This window comes from Dromiciops gliroides, chromosome 5, assembly GCF_019393635.1.
Source record: "Dromiciops gliroides isolate mDroGli1 chromosome 5, mDroGli1.pri, whole genome shotgun sequence".
NCBI classification, from domain to species: Eukaryota; Metazoa; Chordata; class Mammalia; order Microbiotheria; family Microbiotheriidae; genus Dromiciops; species Dromiciops gliroides.
This window is the reverse complement of record NC_057865.1, coordinates 126,623,048-126,642,200: the sequence shown is the minus strand read 5'-3', so window position 1 is coordinate 126,642,200 and position 19,153 is coordinate 126,623,048. Positions and strand designations below refer to the sequence as shown.

The window sequence follows — 19,153 nt, the reverse complement described above, 5'->3', positions numbered from 1 at the left end:
CCAGGAAACCAGGAAGAGATGAAATGCCTAAACAGTTACATATCATAAATTTTACAATGACAAGTATTCTTTTCTCCTATCAGCAACTTCAGAACAGGTTCTAATGCTAGAACCACTAGGCCTCATCAAGTCGGCTCCAATGGAGTAAACTTTATAATTGCTGCATTTATTATTCACAGACCACATAAAAATAAAGTAACCAATAATTTCATCTTAAAAAGATTGTAGGGCAGCTAGATGGCACAGGGGTTAAAGCACCGGCCCTGGAGTCAGGAGTACCTGAGTTCAAATCCGGCCTCAGACACTTAACACTTACTAGCTGTGTGACCTTGGACAAGTCACTTAACCCCAATTGCCTCACTAAAAAAAAAAAAAAAAAGATTGTAGTATACTACAACTCCTCCTAAATTACAATGTGTTTTAAAAAGCAGTAATTTAATCTAGCTTTGGTATGGGAAGGCAAGTCAATATAATCTTCCTCAATAAAACACAAGGATAATCATATCACTTCCTGGACAAAGAACATGGTATAGTAGATAAATGGAGCTAGCTTACAGAGTCATGTAGAACTAAGAGTAGGTCCTGCTTCTGCCTCAAATCAACTTTGTGACCTTGAGCAAATCACTTAACCTTTCTCCTAGCCAAGGTGCTAACCCGCACTGTTTGAAGAAGTTCCTCGTGGGGAGCTGATGATGATCTCATAGGTCCAGTTTAAAAACAAAAGTATAGACAATACCAGGATCATTAGTTACATGTTATATGTCACTAACTCTAAAAATACAAAAGTATTAACATATAATAAGCTCTGGAGTTCCCAATCATGTATGCCATTGGCTTAAGGAATTGATGTTAGGAGTCTCTTATCCATATAAAGCTTTTGTATCTATGAAAAGTTTTCCTAATGTTATTAGTGGGAAAACTGTGGGAATTGTGGGAACCAAACTGATTCCATCTTGTAAAACTGATTCATTTTCCTATAAATTCTACCTGATTACTAATCATGGCAATTGTGTGGCAGCCTGTTTCACATCCAGAAAAGTTAACCTGCTCCCTCTCCCTCTCCTTCCCCTTAAAACTCCCCTATCCCCACCCCTCCCAACTCAGAAAGGCCCGAATCTTTCCTCCAATTAGAAATCAGATGACCTAGTCTTGAATCCTGGTTTACATCTATTCATTGTTTTAACGCATAAAAATCTGTCTCCCATTGTATTTGGGGTCCAGTGTCAAGCTGAGGAGGTCTGGTTCCAGTTTGGTATGCAACTAGCAATCATTGCTTAGGAAATCGATATGCTCAGAAGCTTGAACCTTTGTTTCCTTGTTATTTCATATTTTACCCATCAAATTAGCCAAATAAATAATTCATGATATCTTATTAAGTTTAAGGTAAAGTAAACTATTATTAAAAGCTGTAAGATATGAAAATTCTTAACCAAAATTCAAGTAGCCCATTCCTGCCCCACCTCTGCTACATTCTGGTTGTGTGACCCTGGGCAACCCCCTCAGTATCCCAGGCAACTCTCTAAGACTATTAAGAGACAGAAAAGTTGTTCTTGCATTAGTATAGAGAATTCCCTTGCCAGGAGCTCCCTATTCCAATGACATCAGAGATCTGGGTTAAAAAACAACAAAAAAAAATAATATCACTAAGACTAAAAAAAAAAAATCAAGTTGCTTTGTACCTACTTCACAAGGCTGTTGTGAAGGCAAAATGAGAAAATGCATGGAAAGCATTTTGTAAGCCTCATTCAAGTGATACCTATATCTATTTTTATATAGGGGTTGGAGGAGAAAGCCACAGGACTTGGTAAAGGGAATTACTGGTGAGGAAACTGGTACAGAGCTTAGATCTGCACCTGATCTGCCAACTCAAGAGCAGTCTACAGAACTAAGAAATTAAAGGACTTGTCCAGAGGTCACAAAGCCAATGTTAGGTGAGACCTGAATTCCAGTGTCCCACCTGACTCCCAAGGTTGGTTTTCTAGCCACCATGCAACATTGCCTCTCTCATATATATATATATGTATGTATGTATGTGTGTGTGGGTATATGTGAATAGTTATATCTAATTATTAAAGAGACCTACTCATATCTCTCCATCCCCTCTGTTCTAATCAGCTGTCGAGTATTGTTGATTCATGGGCCACAGTCTTTGCTTCCATATCATCTTCACCAATCTATCAACCATATTCTGGTACTCTTTTTCTAATTTCTTTCTTCTCCAATCCATCTACCTGATAACCACCAGTAGACTCTTCCCAGAGCTCAAGTCTGACCATATCACTTCCCTGCTTAAGAATCTTCAGTTGCTCCCTATTGCCTTTACTATAAAATACAACTGCTTGGTTTAGCATCTAAAATGCCGAACAAATTAGCTGTACCTTCTTTTTTTTAGATTTGACACTAGGCTCTTCTATGTAATCTAATAACAGCCAAACTGTTTTATTTACTGTTTCCTGAGCTTGGAATGCCATCTCCCACCTCTATACAAGCTGACCATCTGTGTCCTCCCCAACCATGCTCTTGCCTCTCCCCTCCAACTCATAGAATCTTTATTGTCCTTCAAGGCTCAGTTCAGGGACCAATTTCTTTGTAATACTTTTTCTTATCTTCCTAGTTGGTTAGTTCTCTTGCCCTCCTCAAAGTGTCCTCTATTTTACTTGCCCGTTTGTTTGGATTTTCCGGAAGAATTAAAAGTTCCTAGTGGATATGTAAACCTAAGAGTCCCAGCAATAGAACAGTACCCCAAGCTACCCACTCTGCTTCCAGCTTGACACCCATAGCCATCATCCCGGAAAGCAACTGCTGTTAGAGATATAGTCTGGCTACTGAAGCCCCTGATTTCTCAGCAGTCACAGCTCTGAAGCCCCCCCAAATGTTCTTACTGAAGTCTCTGGCACAGTAAAATGAGTCAACATCAGAAACAGGCACAGTTCTAACAACAGAAATGTGACTGAGGAAGATGCTTTACCATTTGTCCTTAAGGACCCTTCCCTCTGACTTGAAGCTGAAATGGTCTTTACCTGTTTACATTCCTTCCAATTAGAATATAAGCTCCTGAAGAGCAGTGCCAGTCATATTTCTATTTGTATCCCTAGTACTTAGTACAATGCTTTACACAAAGTGATGCTTAATAAATTGCTTATTTGTTCATTCATTCTAAGACATTATCAGGAAGTCAAAACTAGATACTGGAGTGAGTCATTTAAGAGAACATTTCTGCTTACCTCCTCCCCACATATCAAAAAATTCAGTGCGTAATGCTTCTCCTGTTTTTCCTATAAAGAGATAAAATATTTCAGATCAAAATATATAACAATTGAGTTATAAATTATAGATATGAAAGTATTTTAAAAATAATAAGCTAAAAGTAACAAAATTTAAAACTCTGGGTCCTAGTAATCTAATTAAAATCTGTAACATAAGGGTCATAATATCCAAAAGGTCAGATGAGAATAGGAATTCCATTACTCTCTAACGTTTTCATCTTCTTTCCTCCTAGGTTACTAAAGATTCCTGATGTTCCCTAATATAGTGCTAACCACCAGGACAATCTGCTTTTTGTCCTTCACTATTTTATTTATATATATGCTGCCAAACTCCAACAAATATGAGCTCCTCTATACAGAAGAGAAAAATAATGTTGCTTTTCAAAAAACATCATTATCAATACTCCCCCCCAAAAAAAAACCCTATTTTCCCTGCCAAGTTAGCATAGTTGAACAAAATAAATCCACACATTAGACAGGTCTGAAAATATATCTCTCACTCTGCAATGCTAGAACATCAAACTCTGTTAAGAAGTAGAATGAAAGCTTCCTCATTGGTGGTGGTTGTTGAGTTGTTTTAATCATGTCTGACTCTTTGTGATCTCATCAGGGGTTATCTTGACAAAGATACTGGAATGGTTTGCCATTTGCTTCTGCTTGTTTTACAGATGAGGAAGTTGGGCAAACAGGGTTAAGTGACTCGTCCAGGGTCACACAGCTAGTAAGTGTCTGAGGGCTAGAGCTCTATCTACTTTGCCACCTACCTGTCTAATAGTAGATTACTGCACTGATAAGAGTTCTTAAGTCCTTTAAAGTTGAATTCTATGATATTGTAATTTTCTTTGATCTCTTTGAGGTATAATCCTAATAGTTGTATAGTTTAGCCAAAGAGTATACCATTAAGTGACTTTTAGGGCATAGTTCCAAATTGCTTTCCAAAATGAATGAAGTAACTCAACAGCTTCATCAACAGTCCAATAGGGTAAGCTGCCCTCTGATAGCTCCAACAATGTTCATTTTCCCTTTTTGGGTATCTTTGATAATCTAAATGGTAGAAGGTAGAACCTCAGAGTTGTTTAATGTTTTAATCATTATCATTTTATCATTAGTAATCTGGAACTTTTTTTTACATGCTGCTTATCTTCTTTTGAGAACTATCTGTTCATATCCTTTGACCATTTATCTACTGTTCTTCTGTAGCTGAATGGGTCCTCTATATATCTTGTTGTTTTTTTTTTTTTCCAGGGCAATGAGGGTTAAGTGACTGGCCCAGGGTCACAACAGCTGGTAAGTGTCAAGTGTCTGAAGCTGGATTTGAACTCAGATCCTCCTGAATCCAGGGCCAGTGCTTTATCCATTGTGCCACCTAGCTGCCCCCTGTCCTCTACATATCTTGACACTAGGGTACATTCTGTTCCCAACCTCATCCCTGACTTCTCTACTATTGGCCCATCCTGGAACTTTCCTCAGCACCGGGGGCCTCCTTGCCCTACAACAGATTATCTTACTAGAGGCCTCCTTATTCCATAACATTCCTCCCCAAGGCCCGCCCTCTTGTCTCATTGGTGAGTTTCTCCTGAAGCCTCCATCTTGTAGATTGCTCAGGCAAACCTATGATGTTCAACTTCCTCCTGGCTCTGGTTCCCAACTTTCTGGACTTCAAAACTATGTCCCTGCATGAGAGGCCATCCTTTTGTTCCCCTGCCCTTTATTTAGTTCTCTTTTGTACATTTCTCCCATTAGAATGTAAGCTCCTTGAGGCCGGGGATAGTCTTTATGAGTGCTTTTATTTGTATCCTTAATACTTAGCAAAGTGCCAGCACATAGTAAGCATTTAATAAATGTTTGATTTAATGTTTGTTTCCTTTTAGACCTTTATCAGAGAAACATTTTTTTAATGGTAGCAGAGTTCTACATCCTTCTTTTCTACCACTAGGTTTCTAGACCCTCTCTTTCACCTCACCTAATTAGTCTTCAAACATAGCCAATATTTTTTACTTTCCTCCATTCACTAAGCCTATATTGTCTTAGGTGAAATAAAAATAAGGGAGGCATTTACACCTTTACTTGTACTCTTTATGTAATATTTTTTTTGTCTTGATAGCACCTAAATGGTCACATGCAAAAAAAAGTATTCATCTAAGAATCTCAAAGTGAAAACTATTTTATCTTATGATTTACAAAAGGGTATATAAATGTAAACAATTTATTTGTCCAAGATGTATAGCAGCTTTAAATTCCACATTCTAATAATCTTAGAGTTACAACATATATTACTAAAAAATGGATAAAACTGGTAAAGCATTTATTTTATCACTGAACTCATATGATTGGTTATACCTTGGTGAAGGTTACCATGAATCTCACTTTTCAGGTTCAAATTCAGGTTCAGAAACTGCTTTTTATCAATTCACCAGGGTATGAAAGCTTCAATAATTTAATAACTGCTAACAAAGTTCAAAAGAGATCAACTCATAAATCAAAATGCCATTTTATTAATTACATTTATTAATTTACAGTGAGTTCGGTGAATATTTGTTTGGTATTTGAATATGGATTGGTCAGTTTGTGCTGAGCTAGTGCATTAAAACCAGAAAGTTGTATGGTATATAGAAAACCACCAAACTCTTTTCCACTAAAGAGACATACTGTCTAAATAGGTCAGCTGATTTGCATGAGCTAGTCAAGACAATTTTCTCCCTGGTCAAGACTAAAAAAATAATGAAATTTTCATTCTCTTTTAATTCCAAGCATACAACTACCCTATGTTATTACATTATCCCTCTTCACTTCAGTATACTCAGATGCTCTAAGCTCCCGAATTTATAACATGTTTTCATTGACTATACATTAGGGATCTGGTAGGGTTAAAGGTTGATTGTCTGCTCCTTAATGATATTCAGGAAGTATCTTAATGAGGTGATGTGCCTAAAATACAATGTTATTTCTGAGAAGAGAAACAATTCCAATCTGAGAATGTATATTCTTTTTAGTCTCAATTAAAAGAACACTTTATTTCTAACCTTTTCTCTAATATCTTACTTCTGAGGTGTCCATTCCTATATCCCCTGAATACAGGACAAAGCTAAATTACACATACCATTTACCAATGCAACATTGATTCCTCTTCCAACATTATTCTTTACACCACTCATTAAACTGAAGGGGGAAAAAATGACAAATTTCAGAAGCAATTATTTCACATAGTAAATACAAAGTCTAAAAATGAAGTAATGGAAAAACAGAATGAATAGCACTTAAGTGTAGAATATATTCAACAGTAAAAATTTAACATAGGAAAGATTAGTCAAAAAGTTGCTTTTGTATAAATGCATTGATTATTGTAAAACTTCAATATTACTTCTTAAATATAAACAATATATTAAAAGATTGGGGCTATAAAAAGGTATAAAAAGATTAAGACACTTCCTGATGAGTGATCAAATTATTAAATCTCTCCTAAGGAACCCCTCATAGTAAATATGTATTGCAAGTATGATATACATAAATAAAATTTATGCCTATCTAGGTCAAGAATTGAAAAGGAAAATAGGCTGTATAGAATCTGGGAAGCAGCAAAATTTTCAGTGACCCCAAGTTGCTTGCAACTAAAAAGCCCTATTTCTAACACCAGTATTATCTTGAAAATGCTCTAAGGCTGAGACTTATGTAACACTAGCATCTCAGGAGAATAATAATCATACTCAAAGAAAAAATGGGAGAGAAATAAGCTACCATTTGCTAATAAAGATTTGCAGAAGATCAGTATAAAAGATATCATTAAAGACATGGATAACCAGAAAAACAATTTGCACTGCTCATAATGTATGAGTGAGGGATAAGAGCCCAAGTATTATGATGGTAGCCATAACAAAGTCTTAAAAAGCAAAGTTTCCATCCAGCATGTCAAGTATATCCTCTTTGGAGGACTAAAAGAAAGAAAAAACTGTTTCCAAGGTAGAGAAGGCATATACCTACAGGAGTGTTAAACTAAATGAGATCACAGATTCATTTAGTAAAGCATGTCTAACAGAAAAGCCATTTACAGTAACAAAGACTCACCTAAGAACACTAAAAGGTTAAATGACTTGCACAAGGTCACCAGTATGCTTCAGAAATTGGATATGAACCTAGGTCTTACTGGGGATAAGAACAGTTCCCAGGTCAACTCCCAAGGGTTCCCTGTGTTTTTTATTCTGCTAACTGCTTTCAACAATGAAAATGTGAACCCCCAGAGTAATTTAATATAGAATCAATAGTTTTCATAAGCAATTATTACTACTTATGGTTTCATTAAAGAATTTCTGGGGTGAATCCCTTAGACCATTATCATGAACCTCTATGGAGTTTGCAAACCACTAAATGGGAACCACTCTACTATGGCATACTGCGCCTCTTATATGCTCAGATAGAAGCAATAATTTGCACTGAAATTACATTCTCAAGTTTAGCTTACATCACAGAACCTCAGTAGGAAGAGATTTCAGAGATCAAATCCAACCATAGCTAAAGACCACCAAAACAAATAAACAAAAAAGCAAAGCAAAAAAACCCACCTCCACTTTTAAAAATCTCTAATTGTCTGGAAGTGGGTTTTTTCTTCTTTTAGCAAATCTAAATTTGCCTTTCTTCAAGTTCCATTCATACTAACAAGTTCCAAACAGAATAAGTTTCCTTTTTCCATTGAGTAACCCCTTAAAGCATTTCTTTCTTCCTTTTCTCCTTCCCTTTTCTTTTCTCCAGGTTAAACAATCCTCATATGACATGGCCTCAAGACTTTTCATTATCCTAATTACTCACTGTCCTTCCTAAAATGTGGTGCCAAGAATGGAAGAGAGTACAGTAGGACTATCATCTGTAGTCCTAGGCACTATTCTTTTAATACAGTTTAACAATGCATTAGTTTTTTTTGTTTGTTTTTTTGTTTTTGTTTTTTAGTGGGGCAATTGGGGTTAAGTGACTTGCCCAGGGTCACACAGCTAGTAAATGTTCAGTGTCTGAGGCCGGATTTGAACTCAGGTACTCCTGACTCCAGGGCCGGTGCTCTATCTACTGCGCCACCTAGCTGCCCCCTAGTGTTTTTGTTTTTAACTGTCACATACAGCTCACAATACTGACAATATTAGAAGAAATCCCTATTTTTTAAAAGATCTAGCTATCTCCTGTATTGCTTTTTGAACTCGAGTCTTAGACACTGAATTTATCCCTATTATATTTCTTCTTAAGATTATACCAAATCATTCCCCAATTGAGAAATGGTCAAAGGATATGAACAGTCATGCCATATGAAAAAATGCTCTAAATCACTACTGATTAGAGAAATGCAAATTAAAACAACTCTGGGGTCAGCTAGGTGGCGCAGTAGATAGAGCACCGGCCCTGGAGTTAGGAGTACCTGAGTTCAAATCCGGCCTCAGACACTTGATACTAACTAGCTGTGTGACCCTGGGCAAGTCACTTAACCCCAATTGCCTCACTAAAAAACAAAAACAAAAAACAAACAAAAAAACCCAACTCTGAGGTGCCACCTCATACCTATCAGATTGGCTAATATGACAAAAAAGGAAAATAATAAATGTTGGAGAAGCTGTGGAAAAACTGGAACATGAATGCATTGCTGGAGAGCAATTTGGAACTATGCCCAAAGGGCTATGGGGGACTGTGCATACCCTTTGACCCAGTAATACCACTACTAGGTCTGTATCCCAAAGAGATCATAGAAAATGGAAAAGTACCCACATGTACAAAAATATTTATAGCAGCTCTCTTTGTGGTAGCAAAAAATTGGAAATTAAGGGAATGCCCATCAATTAAGGAATGGCTGGACAAGTTGTGGTACACAAATGTAATGGAAGACTATTCTGCTGTAAGAAACGATGAGCAGGTGAATTTCAGAAAAACCTGTAAAGCCTTACATGAACTGATGCTGAGTGAAATGAGCAGAACCAGGAGAACATTATACACAGTATCGACAACATTGTGGGATGATCAACTATGATAGACTTAACTCTTCTCAGCTGTACAATGAACCAAGATAATTAATTCCAAAGCACTCATGATGGAATATGATCTCCACATCCAGAAAAGGGAATTGTGGAGTCTGGATGCAGATTGAACCACACTGTTTCTACTTTTTGGTTGTTGCTTTTTTCTTTTCTGAGGTATTTCCCTTGTGTTTTGATTCTTCTTTCACAACATGACTAATGCAGAAATATGTTTAATGTGATTGTATATATAAAACCTATATCAGATTGCTTTCTGTCTTGGGGAGGGAAGGAAGGGAGGGAGAAAAAATTGGAACTAAAAATCTTATGAAAATAAATGTTGAAAACTATCTTTACATGTAAGTGGAAAATAAAAAGTACCTTTATGGTAAAAAAACAAAACAAAACAAGATTATACCAAATCCTGACTCATCATCTACTGTTAGATACCTTTTCTAGCCTTTGTCAATAGTAAATTTTGACAAACACTTCATCCGTGCCTTCATTTGAGCTACTAATAAAAACTTTTAAACTCTCCTGGACACTTCATTAGGGAAGTGCCTGAAGATAAAAATTGAACAAACCATTAATGACTACTCTTTCAGTCTAGCCATTTGACTAGTTCAAAATTCCCAAGAATAACATGAGATTTTAACAAATGCTTGATCAAAATCTAGCAAAGATTTATCTATAGTATTCTCCTGAGTCACCTGGGTAACTAGAAAGAGTGATGGCCCCAAAAGAAATAGGGATATTTAAAGTAGGGGGAGGTAACCGAGGGATGACAAAAATGAATTATTTTAACATGTTGATTTTTGAGATAAGTATAAGACAACTGAGGGCAGCTAGGTGGTGCAGTGGACAGAGCACTGACCCTGGAGTCGAGGACCTGAGTTCAAATCTCACCTCAGACACTTACTACCTGTGTGACCCTGGGCAAGTCACTTAACTCCAACTGTCTTAAAAAACCATCCAGGACCATCTGTAGTCGTCCTGATGTATATCTTGCCACTGGACCCAGATGGCTCTGGAGGACAGAGTGAGGTTGGTGGCCTTGCACTGCCCTCTCTCACTTAAATCCAATTTGGTGCAAGTCATCGCCTCCTGATGTTGGTCCTCTTCAAGAACAAAGGGCAAACAACAAACAAAAGACAGCCCGGTGTAAATACTCAAAAGCTAGAGCTCAGGAGACTGATTAAGGCTAGCTAAAAATTTAAAAATCATCTTCATAAAAATAATTTAATCCATGAGTGCTGACAAGACAGACCAGTATAAGAAATGATATCTATATAGAGAGAGGGAAGATTCAGGATCAACCCTGGGGGGAGGGGGACAAACACATGAATAATGATCTAACAAAGGTGGCTAAGAAAGAATGGTAGCATCAAAAGAAGTAGGAGAAAAGTGTCATAAAATCCAAAGGAAGAAAGGGTGGAAAGTAAAAAAGCTATGTTAAAAGCTATGGAGACGTCAAAGAGACATATTTATAAAATACCATCAGATTTAGCAATTGAGATAATTAGCAACCTTGAAGAGAACAGTTTTAGTGGAATAGTGTGGCCAGAAATCAGATACAAATAAAGTAGTATAACAAGAATATGCTGAAAGCAAAACAAATCTGCTATAATTTAGAGGAACCAGAGTGAAGAATTAAATCTTAATTTTTTTTTAAAAATTTTTTAGTGAGGCAATTGGGGTTAAGTGACTTGCCCAGGGTCACACAGCTAGTAAGTGTTAAGTGTCTGAAGCTGGATTTGAACTCAGGTACTCCTGACTCCAGGGCCAGTGCTCTATCCACTGCGCCACCTAGCTGCCCCAAAGAATTAAATCTTAAAGATTGTTTCCTTTGTTCCTTTAAAATCAATATTGTAATATAAGTAGAAATTTTTAATAAACTATCTTCTGAACTACAAAACAAAAGGTGTGATTAACTTATTGAGCACACATACTCTTTCAAAGAGATCCAGGTATACTAACCGCTAATGTAATTTTTTACTAGTACACAGGTGATGGCACACTTTTGAATAAACTAGGACTATGCAACCCTTAATGTAATCTGCTGCAATTATGAGGGCTGTCTCATTACTTGAAATAACTCTTAATACTGAGATAATGGAAAAAAAAAAAAGATCAGGTAGGATGAAAGATTTCCACAAGATGGCAGCATTTCTATGTTCTAATTTAAACATGGATATTTTGCCAAAATTAAAAATCAGGTTTGTGGTCAATTAAAATAGTAAAGGGCATACAGTTTTTTGACTACATAAAGTCAACCAAAAGACAGAATTATAATTTATCAAGCTTCATAAATTATGATTCTTTCAAAACCAGAATTTAATGACAATTACTGTATAAGTTGTAAATGTCACTCTGCATTTGTTTGTCCTACTTTCAAATTTCATGGTTATTTAAATTCTTTCATAGCTCTTTTAAACTCAAATTCTCACTATTATCTAACAAAGATGTTTGTTTTTCATAGACACTTTTACAATTATTCATAGATTAAATCTGTATAAATCTAAAGTGGCTACATATACATAAAAAAAATTAAAAAGTCATAATTTTTCCTTTTAGTGCTGTCTTTACATGTTATGCATTTTAAAATTTTTTTGAGAAAGAGCCCATAGGTTTCACCAGACTGCCAAAAGGGTCGACGACACAGAACAGGTTAAGAACCCTTAATCTAACTTTAAAGAATTATCTTGAGTTTTAAGTAACATGTAAAACTCAGGTTAAGAAAATGCTTTGCTTAAGAAAAAAAACCACCCATTCTTTAGAAGAGCTTTCAAAGCAGAACTGGTCAACCTACATTCTAACTGTGTGACCTTGGGAAAATCATTTCACTTGTATACACCTCATTTTCTTTATTTGAATTAGGTGACCTCCGACATTCCATTCTAGCACTAAGACTCTATAATGCCTTTAGGGGATGCAGGATTGAGGATAAAAGGGTCAGGCATTATTCCAGTTTTACAGATGAATAAACTACACAGTAATCTGATCCCAGATTTACAGCAACTAGGGAAAACTTAAGAGGTAACCTAGTTCAACCTCCTTATCTTACTGATACTGAGCTCAAAGGTTAAGTGACTTGCCCAAGGTCATTGGGATAATAAGTAGTAGAGCTGGGATTTAAAACTAGATCTTCTGACTCCAAATACTGAATTCCTTACATAGTAAAACAATGCATCCCACCGAAAGGCCAGGACTAGAATCAATATTCTCTGGGTTCAAACTCAGAATTTTCTTTACTAAGTTGTAACTGCCTACACATTTTCCCTTCTAAATGGTCTTTTCTGCAGTGAGCACATATGCTTGTAGGCTAATGACTATCTGATCCCTTTTCTTTATCAATCAAAAACTTCCCAGGTTATTTCAGAAGTAATGTAGATATCTAAATGTGATTGAGGGTGAGCCAGCCATTCAAACTGAAGAATCCTTTCTCCCTATTTTCTAACAGTCAAACTAACTGAAAGGTTAAATAAAAAGAAGAAAATGTTCTAGATAAATGCATAGCATACTGATTAAAATTAGTCTCCATCTAAAAATTTATTACATATTTTTCACAGCTAGATTTATGCCCAAATTAAGCCTGTAACTGAGAAAACAGTAAGATACAATTCAAATACAGTATTCTAACAAAAACTTAAGTATTTAAGGCTATGCGGTACAGTGAATAGTTGTTTCCCACAACTGTGTAACTAACCTTGGACAAATCACTTAATTTTTCAGTGCTCCAGGCAACTAAGACTATAAATGACAAAATAACAAAATTACAGAACAATTATGAATCTGCATTGATGGCAAGAATTTGCTCACCATAGTTCACTATAGAAATCATAAGCCTAGCCAAAAAAGTTTTTATATAACTCAGCAAAAGAAGTTTATTACATTTAACCAAAAATTATTTGTTGCATTCTTGCATGTGCAAGATATTTAAAGGTCAGTGACAAAACTCAAATTACTATTGGAAGCCCTACAGAAATCAGAATTTAAAGTTCTACTGAACTGATGCCCTCAGTATAGAACAGCAGAACCTGTATTTAGTATCCCAATATTAAATAAGTCCCAAAGTCAACAAGAAAAGTTTAAAAATGCAATTTACTGCAACCACAGAGCTGCTATACTGTCATTTGGTTGTGATGTTTTGTTTCATTTTTATCCACCAGTCAACTTATATCTTCTGGGGACTTTTTTTTTTTTGAAGGGGGGAGGGGCGCGGGGTGCCACAATAAATATAAATATTCTTGTTAGCAGACTTTTTACATGCTTTTCCAAGTGCCCCAGGGACAAAAGAAATCACATCATGAAGTGCCTTGATGCCTAGGGTTGCCAACCAAAGAAAGAAAGTCTGTCTTAGGCTTTGAGAGATAGAAGGTACCTTGGAAGCAGGGCTGGATTTGAAAGTCAAGCAAGTGGAGGCGCATCCCAGTTCTGCCGGTCATTATCTGACCTCGGGCTACTGGTTTAGTCTATATGGATTGTGAATGTCTTGTCTGTAAAATCATGGTGTTGAATTAAATAAATAATCTCTAAGATTTCCATTCCAAATCGATGAGCCCATAGGTTTAATATCTGATTATTTTTCATGTCTGTATTCCAATCATCAATCCTAAAAAATTTTGTAGGAAATCTAGTATGCTATGCAAAGAATATTCAAGGTACTTCTGAAATTTGATTTGTTGGTAAATGCACCACCTAGAAACAAAATGGAAACTGGTAAAAGTTTAACAATGGGCCTGTGTTTTAAAATTTCATTCTACAGCATACAGAATCATTTTTAATTATATGATGCCAATGTTAGGGGGAAAGAAATAAACAATTTGGAAAAATTTAACAAAACATATCAGAAATCAAGAGTATCAATTTAGCTCAATTACATAAACAAGAGTATCCAACAAAATAATGATTAAAAATTGCTTATCTTTCGCTCTTGATTCCTTTCTTTTGAAATCACTTTATTACAATTACTAAAAACAGGTTCTTCTGTTAAATGTTCCAGAAAAAGATAATATGCCTTTAAAAATTAAGTAAATAATGTGAAAAGACTATATGGAAAACACTATCTACATGAGTTGTTAGAGTTTAAAATATAAAAAATAGCCTTTGCAAAGTTGAAAAGCTTCTTTTTAAAAGACACGTTTCAACTCAGTTTTGGAGGTTATATTAAAATGATAAATTCATGAAATTATAGTTCCAAGCTTATATCAATACTTACATATTGTCTTCTACACAAATTTTTGGGCCAACAACATTAGCTGCTCCACTTGCCATTTTGAAGGCAAAATGTTTTTCTGGACAAGCTTTTGAAATCCCACATTTATACCTGGGAGGTTTCGTATCTTTGGAGAAAATAGATACAGTTTTAAAATAAAATAGTAATAGTACATATGTGACTATAATCAAGGATTCTTCTTCCTAACTGCAAATTAGGCAATGTACTAAGTGACCAATCAAGTGTTAACAACATCCTTTGAATGACACCCGTATACAAAAAGAGATGGCATAATGGAAATAACTGGGAATCAGAAGATTTTAGTTCTAATCCCTCTAGGTCACAAACTAGGTTTAACAACTCTGAGCAAGTAATTTAACCCCTTTATACTTTTACTTGCAAAAAGAGCATGTTAGATCAGATTACCTCTAGAGTATCCAAAACTGAATATATACATATATAAAATATTCTAGCTATATGTTTAGCTTGAACTCTGTGTATGTGTGTATTAATGCACCTTAAAGTTTATATTCGAAGATTTATTTTCTTCACAGCTCAAAAAAGCTTTGTAAATGTTTAATCAAAAGGTCCTAGGTGGCATACTGGTAGTAACTGAGGTAAAAATAAACCTAAGAAGGGTAGATTTGAGTTCATGAATTAGTTAAATGATATCTTTTTTTTCCATTTAGAGACATTTTTGAGCCTTAAATTTCGTTTTCACTTTAGTCAAGCCCTATGCTAAAAGACCAGTCTATATAGAGACTGAAACAAATACAAATTTCAGAATTTAGAAAAAAGAATCAATGTACTTAGGTACACTTGCTTCCTTAGAGTAAATCTCTTCTCCATTCTGTCAACTGTCATGCTGCCAACTTGAATTAATCTAAGGTTTTTTTACTATCCATTTTAAAAAGGTCTTAAACTAACAAATATGGTAGTGAGGTCTATAGTTTCTACTACTAATGAATGAGATAAAGTAAAAGGATCTTAGCCTTTTTGTGCATGTCATGGACTCACTTGACAGTGGGGAAGCCCATAGATACCTTCTCAAAATAATATTTTTAAATGCATAAAATGAAATACATAAGTTTACAAAGGAAAAAATCATATTGAAATATAGTTGTCAAGACTTTGTTTTTAAAATCACAGACACCAGGTTAAGAACCCATGCTGTCAAGTACAATAAAAATTGAAAAGTAACTAGAGTTATTTCTCATTTGAAATTATTTCACTTCTAGATCATTTCTATATGTTGAATTTTGTAACAGGCAAACTGATGTCAGTGGAAAATATGCCCCTTAAAAAATGACACATTACTGAACCACATTAGAATAAACTTTTGAGATACATAATACTTACAAGCTATCTGCAGTGCTGACCTTGCTAAAATAAACAAACATAAAAAAATCAAAGTTAACTTCAGGCAAAAAAATCGAATCTGAAATGTTATCTACTGAATTTTTAATAATCCCATAAAATATGTTTATTATTTGTTATTATTTTATAAGTTGCCTATACCATAGCAAAAATAAAGCATGTCCAAAGAAAAATCGGCAAGAATAGTTCACATATGCAAAATAGCCATAGTCCCACAAACACAAAGTATAAAGAGGTAGACAGATTACAGTGTGGTATATTTTAATACAGACAGTGCAGACAATTGTCATCTTTAATTATTATCGTAAATTTAAGGTCCAATCAGGCAGACATTGCATATATTAAACTTTGCCATGTATTCAATAGCCATCATTGCTAGCAATAAAACATCATTTCCAAAATTATTGCAGACTTGAATTTTTTTCTGAAAAATAAAGTTCAAACAAACTAGACTCCTGAGTTACTCAACATAGAAACTTAGATTAAAAGAAGTAATCTAATCTAAAATTATATGCCATACAGTAATTCTCTCTATACTTGATAAAATTAAACTTTTCTAATTGGCCAATTTACTATGCCTAAGAAGGTAGTCCATTCCATTTTTGGTTTTCTCTATTTTTTAGTTAAATTTTCTTTATATTCAGCCAAAAATGTCTCCATTTAACTTTTATCCACCCTCTAAATAAGTCTAGTCTCTTCTATATGTGTGCCCTAAAAAGTGCCTGAAGATAAAACAGAATTATGTTCTGACTCCTCCCTAATATAAACCACCAGAATTTCTTTGACCTTTACTTATATGCCATGGTTCATAATGCCTTTACCTTCCTGTTCAAATAATCAAACAATCATGTACTTATTAAATGCCAGTATTGTGTGCTACGTGCTAGAAATACATGTACAATAAATGAAAGGATCCCTATTCACAAAGAACTTACCTGGTGAAAGGTGGCAAACACCAAGTACACATAAAAATACATACAGCATAAATATATAATGAATAAAAGCAAACAATTTCAGAGTAGATTGGATAAAGGAAACAGCAGTTGGGAGATTAGAAAAGGGTACATGTAGAAGATGGTACCTGTGCCATGTTTTAAAAGAGAGCTTTCTGAGGAAGAAGGGAAGGAGAGTTCATCCAGTAATGTGGGATGAGTTGAACACAAAGACATGGAGACAGTAGATGAAGGCTTGTGTATGTAGAAAAAGAAAAGGCTAGTTGTGCTGGATCCCAGAGTGTGGGAGGGGGAGTAATGTCCAATAAAGCTGGGAAGATAAGCTGGGGCCAGACAGTAAAGGACTTTAACAGCTAAACAGAGGAGTTTATCTTTTATCCCAAGGGAAATAGGAAGCCACTTGAGTTCACTTTAAAGGGGAGACACATAGTCAGATCCACACTTAAATGAAAATTACTTCAACAGAAATACATAGGATAGGCTGAATGAGAGAACTGAGTAAGGGAAACCAATTAGGAGGCTGTTGCAAGAATCTAGGTGAAAGGTAAAAGGGGGTTGAACCAAGATGGTAGCAGGTGTGTGTGTGTGTGTGTGTGTGTGTGTGTGTGTGTGTGTGTGTGTGTGTGTGTGTGTGTGTGTGTGTGTGTGTAGGAAAGAAGTAGGTGTAATACAAGAGATATTGCAAAACTAATTGCAAAATTTTGCAACTGAATGGATATGTGGGATGAGGGAAAGTGAGGAGTTGTGAATAATGCTGAGATTATAAACCTGTGAGATTAGAATAAGGACATTTTAAAAGGGAGAGAGATTATAGTAAAAGACAATGAGTTCTAGTTTGGAGTTTGCAATGTCTTCTGGGAAATTCTAGTTTGAGATGTTAAATAAGTAATTGGTGATGCAGGCTGAAGCTCAAGGGAAAGACTGAGGCTGGTGAGATAGCTGGATAGATATTAGACACAGATATATACATACATACGCACATATATAAAATATACACACACATATAAAAATATATATATACACACACATATATATGGAAAGATAAGATATAGACATGTAAATATATATTGTAACAGCTCCTACCTATATCTCTATATAAATTTTAACAAATATACATATTATCTAGATGAGAGACACATACAGAGCTGTGTGTATCTATGTCCATCTGTGTATGTTTTTCTAACCACCTATCAGTGCCTGTGTCATATCTCTATTCCTGTGTCTGTAAGTCACCTGCATAGAAATGATAGTTAAGCCCATAGGAGCTGATTAGGTTACCAACGCAAAGAATACAGAGAGGAGGGCCTGGAACAGGACCATGGAGAAGGTGTGTGCAGATTTAGGTGGTGTGATGTAGATGATGAGCCAACAAGAGACTAAGAAAGAGTAGACAATGAGACATAGTAGTGTCATGAAAACCATAGGAAAAAAAACTACCTTAAAGGAAAAGGTAGGCAACGTGTCAGATGTAGCAGACAGTATGAGAAAGATGAAAACTCTGAAAAACCTGACAGACTTGGCAATTAAGAGATCATTGGTAACTCGGGAGAAAGTAGATTTCAGTTGAGCCATGATGTCAGAAGTAATTGTGGGAACTGGGTGATCCACACTAACGCCATCTTGTGAATCCATTCTTCCATTTGAGAGTTAGCTTAGCTCTCTTTCTATTCAATTATGGGTCTAGCCCAACTTCTATTTTGTGAGAAAACTTTATTCCATTGTGGAAATAGAGAGAAAACCATATTGCATTGTTTGAACCTAGCCCTGAATGGCTGGGAAACAGGATCACCCCTACCTGCAGCTTAGAGATTCTTAACGAGAGAGAGAGAGAGAGAGAGAGAGAGAGAGAGAGAGAGAGAGAGAGAGAGAGAGAGAGAGAGAGAGAGAGATTGATTGATTCTTAAGTAAGGTCCTAGGTTATGCTGACCAGAAACCCAGTTAAACTCAAAGAATGATGGAAAGAGTTTTCTCACAATTGTACATCTCAAGCAAACCATATCTTATCTGAGAACTGGTCTCATACTGATCAATTATTGTTTCCCTATTGCTTTGATTGTTTCCAGACACTTGGAGGGAGAGGAATACCTCTTTTTCTGAATTCAGGGAATTGTACCCATTTACTCTTCCTCTCCCAAATTGTAAAGTCCCTAGTATTTCCTCCAATTAGAAATCAGATTACCTAAAGTTGTATTGTTTCCTTTTAACTAAATTGCCTTATTTAATTATTTTTAATGTATAAAAATCTGTCTCCTCCTGTATTCAGGGACCAGCCTTGGCTGAGGAAGGGACCTGGTCCCAATTTGTTGGGCAATTGGCATGCTTTGCTTCATAAATCAATAGGCTTCTTTTTCTCAGTCA

General features: G+C 35.6%; 1 protein-coding gene across 2 annotated transcripts in view; it reads right to left on the bottom strand.

Moving 5' to 3' along the window:
• Window positions 1-19,153, bottom strand: part of FAM3C (FAM3 metabolism regulating signaling molecule C) — a 60,543-nt gene that overhangs the window by 9,272 nt on the left and 32,118 nt on the right. For both annotated transcript variants that reach the window (XM_043968611.1, XM_043968612.1), the window contains exons 4-7: window positions 15,825-15,848; window positions 14,469-14,592; window positions 6,367-6,425; window positions 3,225-3,275 (exon numbers count right to left, since the gene is read on the bottom strand). In XM_043968611.1, the coding sequence (XP_043824546.1) occupies window positions 3,225-3,275; window positions 6,367-6,425; window positions 14,469-14,592; window positions 15,825-15,848 (258 nt within the window). The remainder of the gene's footprint in view (window positions 1-3,224; window positions 3,276-6,366; window positions 6,426-14,468; window positions 14,593-15,824; window positions 15,849-19,153) is intronic.